The sequence below is a fragment of the Lampris incognitus genome, chromosome 6 (assembly GCF_029633865.1).
Source record: "Lampris incognitus isolate fLamInc1 chromosome 6, fLamInc1.hap2, whole genome shotgun sequence".
NCBI lineage: Eukaryota > Metazoa > Chordata > Actinopteri > Lampriformes > Lampridae > Lampris > Lampris incognitus.
In genome coordinates this window covers 57,500,585-57,510,413 of record NC_079216.1, presented here as the reverse complement: position 1 = coordinate 57,510,413, position 9,829 = coordinate 57,500,585, and the positions used below count along the sequence as shown (strand labels likewise).

Below are 9,829 nucleotides of genomic sequence, written 5' to 3'. Positions count from 1 at the left end.
GCTGGCGTAGTGGTCTATTCCATTGCCTTCCGACATGGGGATCGCAGGTTTGATTCCCCATGTTACGTCCGGCTTGGTCGGGTGTCCCTACAGACACAATTAGCCATGTCTGTGGGTGGGAAGCCGGATGTGGGTATGTGTCCTAGTCGCTGCACTAGCACCTCCTCTGGTCAGTCGGGGTGCCTGTTCGGGGGGGAGGGGGGAATAGCGTGATTCTCCCACGTGTTACGTCCCCCTGGTGAAACTCCTCACTGTCAGGGGAAAAGAAGCGACTGGCAACTCCACATGTATCAGAGGAGGCATTTTTTGGATTTTGATATACTTTATTGATCCCTGTGGGGAAATTATGGTCTGCATTTAACCCATGCTAGCTGTGTAGCTAGGAGCGGTGGGCAGTGCCCGGGGACCAACTCCAGTTCTTTTCCCATTGCCTTGGTCAGGGACACTGACAGGAGTATTAACCCCAACATGCATGTCTTTTTGATGGTGGGGGGAAACCGGAGCACCCTGCTGTGATGCGACTGCGCTACCCACTGGGCCACCGTGCTGCCATGTGGTAGTCTGCAGCAGCCCTCCCCCGGTTGGCAGAAGGGATGGAGCAGTGACCGGGACGGCTCAGAAGAGTGGCGTAATTGGCCAGATACAATTGGGAAGAAAAGGGGGGGGGGGGACACCACAAAAAAAAAAAGCATTATAAAAATGGTAAAAAGAGGACTAATAAGAAGTGACAACATGTTGGTTGAAGTGAATGCATATCTCAAATTCGAGGTTAAACGTGTCTGGATGTTCTTTTAATAGCCTATGTCATCGGAATAGAGGCTTGATTCCCCTTTAACATGATAAAAGATGAGTTCAGCGACATGGCTACCGACTCATCTACCTCCCTACAAGCTAAAACCCTATCAGAGCTGTCCCCACCTTTCTGAACTTTGACCCCATTTCAAACCATCTGTTACCGGGCCAAAGTAAATGGGAGCATGGTAAGAGACAACACCTTGGGTGTACTGCACTTTGAGCTTAGAACATCAACAGCAGCATCACCTGACGGCCACAGATACGACAAACCTGATCACGGCGAAGTCAGAAATGTACAACTCCCCATCACCACAACCATCTTCATCAGCTTTAACTGAGACACCAACACTCTAACTCTTAACACAAAAAGCAATAATTGAATAAAGTCTAATTAATGTTTCCCCTTGGTCAAACTGGTCTGAGGCGGAGCGTCCCCTCTCACTGTGGTGATCCATACTTGCTGTGACAACACTGGGGGGGGGGGGGTTGCAGAGGATCTGAGAGGCTACTATCAGATAAGCAAACTGAATCACAGACTTCAAACAAAATGTTACTGGGACTAATGTTTATCTTACAATCTATGTTCAACTTTTGGAAGTGAAGGGCATTGTTGTGCGGTGATTAGGTTTGGACTAAAAATTCATTCTCTCTTGGGGACTGGGAAGATCTGTGCATGTGTGCGAGTGTGTGTATCTGTGTGCATGTGTGTTCTGTATCTTTCTGTCTGTTTATTATGACTCAAAAACAAGCTTTAGGTCATCAGTTTGGAAATAGTGCCACTGACAGAACCAGCTAAACCTGAGTCATGCATTTTTTTTTACATGTACGTTTGTGCAGTTATTGTATGAGAAGCAGTGATACATGCTTTGAGTTACAAATCTCAATTAAATCATCTTGAATTATTCCAAATACAGATCTTGAATTCGGGTGATGCGATTTTAGCCCTCACTGGTATATTACTTAACTGTACCTTAAATGTACCTTCACATTTAAGGCACATTACATCTACATTAAAGTACATTACATTATGGTACGTTACATTAAAGTACATTACTTTACATTATGGTACGTTACATTACATCTACATTAAAGTACATTACATTATGGCACGTTACATTACATTAAAGTACATTACTTTACATGATGGTACGTTACATTACATCTACATGAAAGTACATTACTTTACGTTATGGTACGTTACATTACATCTACATTAAAGTACAGTGCTTTACATTATGGTACGTTACATTACATCTACATGAAAGTACATTACTTTACGTTATGGTACGTTACATTACATCTACATGAAAGTACATTACATTATGGTACGTTACATTACATTAAATTAAAGTACATCAAGGTAAATTACATTACATTTAAGGTAAACCCCGAGTGTACCTTTACATTTAAGGTAGATTACAATGTATTACTATAATAGATGCTATTAATACTCATATAACACTGTTTTAAAGACAGCCGAAAACACGTGCTGATGTAACGTTTCCAGTTTCTCACGTGTTCACTTTGCGTAAATATAAACAACCCGAAATGATGCTTTCCCAGGGTCACAGCTTTCCTGAGAGTCGTTTCGTGTCTTTTGCCTCGTTCATATTTCACTCTTGACAAAGGGTATAGGCCAGCTAACAATTTGGACATACTGTCCACAAAGATCACTTCGCCACAATAACATGTTTTGTCCTAACAAATCGTCGGAGCCAAAAGACCGGAGAGGATGACGCAGGGCCAAACCGTGCAGGCGACTCACGGCTGAGACCCGACGGTCGGCGAGGCCTCTGGGCCTAACTAAGCTGGCGCAGACGAGGAGGCGTATCCGACTATGACACGATAATAACCTTCAAACACCACAACAGAAACAACCGGTAAACTCCACACTTCTTGCATCATGTCGTTCGTTCACCCCCAAAAACGTTCCCATCCCCCAATCCTGCGGCTCTCTGCACCCCTGTCCTGCATTTCGACACCACTTTGTTTTTCCTCCCACCACTCTGGTACAAATAAACACGCCAGAGAGAGAGGGGGGGGAGAGAGGGGGGGGGAGAGAGAGAGGGAGAGAGAGGGGGAGAGAGAGAGAGGGAGAGAGGGGCAAAGAGAGAGAGAGAGAGAGAGAGAGAGAGAGAGAGAGAGAGAGAGAGAGAGAGAGAGAGAGAGAGAGAGAGAGAGAGAGAGAGAGAAAGGGAGGGAGAGAGAGAGGGGGAGAGAGAGGGGCAGAGAGAGAGAGGGAGGGAGAGAGAGAGAGAGAGAGGGGCAGAGAGGGAGAGAGGGAGAGAGGGGGGGGGAGAGGGAGGAGAAAAAACAACTGTTCTTTTCCGATCTTCAATCCAAACCACTCGTAATATTATGACAGGCACAAATGTATATTTATAGACTATTTCTCGAGCATCTCGTTGAATAATTTAAGACAGTCATGGTCCTTTATGGACTGACCTTTTATACTTTACGCTGGTGCCAGTGTGCACACACACACACACACACTCCCGGATCGCACAACACGGGCCTGGCCGCACGAAGTAAAATCCCCCAGAGATAACGCCAAGCCAACCATCTGGCCCGCCGACAGGGGCTGCTTATACCCGCTCCTTCTGAGACCACGAAAATTACCTTTTCAACAAACCGATCACTGAAACTGAACAGCAGAGCAGTTGTGTGTGTCTGTGTGTGTGTGTCTGTGCGTGTGTTTGTGTGTGTGTGTGTGTGTGATATTGCAGAGCAAGGTCCAATACCCACCAAATGTCCTTCTTTGTTTGAAGGTTTTCTCAGAAGGCATATTGCGTCAAAGTCAACCAGTTTCGCAGCCGAGGAAAAAGATGGCAGCGAGATTTACAAAAAGAAATACTAAAAAAAAAGACTACTGACAATATGTAAAACCGTTTTGAGATATTCTGATTAAAAGAAAGAAAGGAGTATATTTTTGGACAAGCTGTATCAGGTCCCTTCTTCTGATGCCGACGCTTCCTTCTTTCTGTTTGTGCGCTGCTCGTATAAGGACTGGCTCGAGCCAGCAAAACAAACCTGTCAGCTGACCTCTGACGTCATCCCGTCTCGCTCTCTCGCTCTCAGATGGGTTTTACTGCCATGGGAAACATACGGTTTGCATTAGCAACGCAGGTGGGAAATAAAACAATAATGTACTTCAAATTCGGTGAATACGGGTACAGTGGGACAACTGGTAAACTGGAACACTTACATTTCATCATCTTTATCTTTATGTGTGCACACTGTTCAGCCAAAACATTAAAACCACCTGAGGCCACCGCCATCAGGGAATCCTGCTGCCATGAAGGGGTGTACCTGGTCTGCAACGATGTTTAGGTAGGTGGTACATGACAGAGTAACATCCACATGGATACCAGGATCCAGGGGTTTCCCAGCAGAACACACGGGGCCCAACGATAAACCATCGTGACCCGGTTCACAATAGGCCTTATCTATAAATCATGAGAAGAGCGAATTTGTGCATAAATGAACATCCCTGGCCATTTTTACTGCCATTTCCGCATCACCTTATACATTATTTTGAATAGGTAAACCATCCATTTCGAAGATGCAGCGTTCAAGTCAGGTAACTGTGAGGCCTACAGCGCAGCCAGATCCAACCTCAAAAAGGGCATCAGAACAGGCAAACATAAATATTCCCTACGAATAGAGGACCGCTTTCACAATAACTCTGATCCCCGGCGAATGTGGCAAGGCATTCAGTCTATCACAGACTACAAAAGCTCCAATAGCGGTCCCACTGTCCATGATGCCTCCCTGCCAGACAAGCTAAATCATTTCTATGCCCGCTTCGACAAGAACAATACTGACCCGGCCACAAAAATACCCAGCCACCCAGAAAACCAGGTGCTCACTCTATCGATCGCAGAGGTCAGAGAATCATGGTGCAGAGTGAACACACGGAAGGCTGCCGGACCGGACGGCATACCGGTTCGGGTCCTCCGGGAATGTGCCGACCAGCTGGCTGAGGTCTTCACAACTATAATTAACCTCTCACTGTCCCAATCCATAGTCCTTACATGCTTTAAGACCACCTCTATCATTCCTGTCTCCAAGAAACCAACATCCACATGTCTGAATGACTACCGACCCATAGCACTCACCCCCATTGCCATGAAGTGCTTTGAGAGACTGGTTGTGGCTCATGTCAAAAACATTATCGCCCCACATTCGACCCACATCAGTTCGCCTACCGTCCCAAAAGGTCTACTGAGGATGCCATTGCCACTGCCCTGCACTTTGCTCTGACCCACCTTGAACTTAACACATACATCCGGATGCTGTTTATAGATTATAGCTCTGCCTTCAACACTATCATCCCTGCCAAACTAACCACCAAACTCCTCTCCCTTGGCCTCAACCCCTCCCTCTGTAACTGGACCCTGGACTTCCTGACCAACAGACCTCAGTCTGGTGGAGGTGGAGGTATGCACTGGAGAGAAGAGGAATGTAAGTCAGTAGGAGCAAGACGGAATACATGTGCATGAATGAGAGGGAGGACAGTGGAATGGTCAGGATGCAAGCAGTGGAGGTGACGAAGGCATATGAGTTTAAATACTTGGGGTCAACTGTCCAAAGTAACGCGGAGTGCAAGAGAGAGGTGAGGAAGAGAGTGCAGGCAGGGTGGAGTGGGTGGAGAAGAGTGTCAGGAGTGATTTGCGACAGAAGGGTACCAGCAAGAGTTAAAGGGAAGGTTGTGAGACCAGCTATGTTATATGGTTTGGAGACAGTGGCACTGATGAAAAGACAGGAGGCAGAGCTGGAGGTGGCAGAGTTGAAGATAAGATTTTCATTGGGAGTGACAAAGAAGGACAGGATTAGGGATGAGTATATTAGAGGGACCGCTCAAGTTGGAAGGTTTGGAGACAAAGCAAGAGAGGCAAGATTGAGATGGTTTGAACATGTGTGGAGGAGAGATGCTGGGTATACTGGGAGAAGGATACTGAATATGGAGCTGCCAGGGAAGAGGAAAAGAAGAAGGCCAAAGAGGAGGTTTATGGATGTGGTGAGGGAGGACATGCAGGTGGCTGGTGTGACAGAGGAAGACGCAGAAGACAGGAAGAGATGGAAACAGATGATCTGCTGTGGCGACCCCTAACGGGAACAGCCGAAAGTAGTGGTAGTAGTACAGCATTGTAAGATGTTGACAGATGTACTCTTAGCCACCCCTCCCCACACCCCTCAGTTCAGGGATGGTCTTTCCCTCTTCACGTAGATGGCCTCTTTGACGCCCCGTTCAAACCAGCGTTCCTCCCTATGAAGGATGTGCACATCCTCATCCTTGAAAGAGTAACCGCTAGCCTGTAGATGGGCGTACGCTGCAGAGTCCTAGCCTGACACGTTAACTGTCATCCTTTTGGCCAGTGTCTGTTTGGTTCTTCCGATGTACAAGTCACGGCAATCCTGCTGGCACTTAACAGTGTACACTATATCTTGGGCGGCACGGCGGCCCAGTGGTCAGCACTGTTGCCTCACAGCAAGAAGGTCCTGGGTTCAAACCCCAGGCCATCTCAGGTCATTTCTGTGTGGAGTTTGCATGTTCTCCCCGTGTGTGCGTGGGTTTCCTCCGGGTGCTCCAGTTTCCTCCCACCATCAAAAAGACATGCATATTAGGGTTAATACTCCTGTCTGTGTCCCTGAGCAAGGCAATGGAAAGAAGAACTGGAGTTGGTTCCCGGGCGCTGCAGCTGGCCACTGCTGCTATACAATAGGATGGGTTAAATGCAGAGAACAAATTCATTGTAAGAATACAATTCGTTGTAAAGTACAATGACAAAATAAAGTGGCTTTCTTCTTCTTCTAAATTACTCTGTTTGTGCCAGGGGACCCAATCCTTGGATGGACCAATTTCTGGCACAGCATGTTTTGGGGTTGAACGCAAATTAGATGCGATGTTTGGAAAATAAATGTCTCAACTATTCTGACACTCCTGCCACAGTTAGGAAAACCACACTTAACCAGGGCCTGTTTAATGTGGGATTTCTCCCCTTCCCCGGCCGCTGTGTTTGTGGGGACGTTGTCAGCTCGGTGGTACAGCGTCCTGATGACTCCTAGTTTGTCCTCCAGTGGATGATGAGAGTCAAACCTTAAGTACTGATCAGTATGTGTTGATTTACAGTAAACATCAACAATCAAATTTCACCCATCACCAATTGCAATTTCACAGTATAAGAAGGCTAACCTGTCATTTTTCCCATCCTCCCTAGTGAACTTGATCTGGTTGTCCACAGAGTTAATGTGGTCGGTGAAACGTGGTATGTCCTGAGACTTAATTTTAACCCAGGTGTCGTCTGCAAATCTGAACTGTCGGTGAGACTGGGGAACCAATAGCACACCCGTGCTTCTGCCTATGGTACTGCCCCCTGTATGTGAAGTATGTGGCATGAAGACACAGCTTCAAGAGCAGACACACTTGATCAGGAGTGCTTGGTGAAGAGTACATCCATCGCCATCTTACCAGAGGTGAACACCCCGGCTTCAGAAAGTACAAGTCCTACCATGTATTTGTTCTAGCCATTCACTTAAAATGGCGATTTCATGGCGATTACCTGGCTGAAGAGTTGTGCTAATTAAATTCAGCTAGTGTAGTGCATGGGTGGAACAAATATGCGGCAGGACTTTTACTTTCGGAAGCCGGGTTGTCCACCTCTGCATCTTGCAACGCTGTGATTGCAACCTTTCCCAAGTCCTCTGTGAAGAGTACACATGGCCATTGAAACTCTAGTTAACGCGCACAGCAGTTTGCATATGAAACTGATCGTTGGTCTCGGCAGTTAGATGAGTGATGAAACGTTTCTCTCAATAAGCACTGTGTCCAGATGAAGTGATTCACCTTTCTGCGACTTTCTTACCTGGATTACTGAGCATGCATAAAGACATATACACATTACAGTCATTTTATATTACATTACAGTCATTTAGCCAACGCGTTTATCCAAAGCAACTTACAATAAGTGCATTTAACATAGGAAACCAGGAGAACCACTAGTCATCAGAGGTCATAAGTGCATCTTCTCTCTAAACAAGCATCTAAGAGTGAATCCAGTGCTAAAGTAAAAGCGCGAGATAGAGTTTTTTTTTTTTACTGAGTGAATACAATACGTGCTACGAGCAAGTAACAGGGTAGTAGTTCTTGAAGATGACACATGTTCAATACTTTGTAAATGAGAGCAAATACATGCATTTAGAAGGCGCTAACAGGCCATCTCATTGTTTCTCCCCTCTCATCAGTAAAACAGAACGCATGCTAGCCTATAGATTCAATGTTATCAGAACAAGGGGCCTCATTCATCAATCCTTCCTATGTGCAGATTTGTTCTTACACACCCATGGAATCTTTCAGCCCTGAGGTTTGTGTCAGAGGGCAGTATAGAACCTGGGTAACGCCTGAATTTAGACACCAGTTGGCTAACACTGACGTCTTTGCAAGCCTGTGTGACTGCTCGTTGCAAGATGTTCAGGGGAAGGAATTAAAAATAACCCCATCCATCCATTATCCAAACTGCTTATCCTGCTCTCAGGGTACCATCAGGCTTTATTTCTACCGGTCAGACAAACCTGAGGGCTAAACAATCCCATGGGGTTATACGAACAAACTTGCACCTACTAACGATTGATGAATGAGGCCCGTTCAGTACTATCAAAAACAAGCTTCTTGCTGAAAGTTTTTCGAAATGCTCGTGCCTACTATCAGAACACGTACGTCCGTGTTGAAGTGCAGCTATTGTCAAACAGTCAATCAGTCCACTCGAACGGTCAACAATCAATTCGTTAGCCACATCAGGTCTAGCTATTGTTCAGATTGTTTAACACACTCTTGGAAAGTGAGAGGATGCCTGAGGAGTGAAGAAGAAGCATACTGGTACCGATTTTCAAGAACAAGGGGGATGTGCAGAACTGTAGCAACTACAGAGGTATAAAGTTGATCAGCCACAGCGTCAAGATAGGGGAAAGAGTAATAGAAGCTAGGTTAAGAGGAGATTAGCGAGTTACATTGTGTCTTTGTGGATTTAAAGAAAGCATGTGACAGGGTGCCAAGGGAGGAGGTGTGGTACTGTATGAGGAAGTCGGGAGTTTCGTAGAAGAATGTAGGAGTGGTGCAAGATATGTATGAGGGCAGTGTGACAATGGTGAGGTGTGTGGTTGGAATGACAGATGGGTTCAAGGTGGAGGTGGGATTACATCAAGGATCGGCTCTGAGCCCTTTCTTGTTTTGCAATGGTGATGGACAGGTTGACAGATGAGATCAGGCAGGAGTCTCCATGGACTATGATGTGTGCGGATGACATTGTGATCTGTAGCGAGAGTAGGTTGTAGGTGGAGGAGAGCCTGGAGAGGTGGAGGTATGCAGTGGAGAGAAGAGGAATGAAAGTCAGTAAGAGCAAGACGGAATACCTATGTGTGAATGAGAGGGAGGACAGTGGAATGGTGAGGATATAAGGAGTGGAGGTGATGAAGGTGTATAAGTTTAAGTACTTGGGGTCCCTGTCCAAAGTAAGGGGGAGTGAAGAAGAGAGGTGAAGAAGAGAGTGCAGGCAGGGTGGAGTGGGTGAAGAAGAGTGTCAGGAATGATTTGCGACAGAAGGGTACCAGCAAGAGTTAAAGGGAAGGTTTACAGGATGGTTGTGAGACCAGCTATGTTATATGGTTTGGAGACAGTGGCACTGACAAAAAGACAGGAGGTGGAGCTGGAGGTGGCAGAGTTGAAGATGCTAAGATTTTCATTGGGAGTGACTAAGAAGGGCAGGATTAGGAACGATTATATTAGAGAAACAGTTCAGGTTGGATGGTTTGGAGACAAAGCAAGAGAGACAAGATTGAGATGGCTTGGACATGTATGGAGGAGAGATGCTGGGTATATTGGGAGAAGGATGCTGAATATGGAGCTGCCAGGGGAGAGGAAAAGAGGAAGGCCAAAGAGGAGGTTTATGGATGTGGTGAGGGAGGACATGCAGGTGGCTGGTGTGACAGAGGAAGATGCAGAGGACAGGAAAAGATGGCAACGGATGATCCGATGTGG

At 46.3% G+C, this 9,829-nt stretch overlaps 1 protein-coding gene across 1 annotated transcript in view; it reads right to left on the bottom strand.

Annotated features, from left to right (window-relative positions):
• The window catches only part of map1lc3b (microtubule-associated protein 1 light chain 3 beta), a 10,814-nt gene extending 6,997 nt beyond the window's left edge, over window positions 1–3,817 (bottom strand). The window contains exon 1 of the mRNA XM_056281227.1: window positions 3,541–3,817. Within this exon, the coding sequence (XP_056137202.1) occupies window positions 3,541–3,580 (40 nt within the window). The 5' untranslated portion in view covers window positions 3,581–3,817. The remainder of the gene's footprint in view (window positions 1–3,540) is intronic.
• Window positions 3,818–9,829: the final 6,012 nt, after the last annotated feature.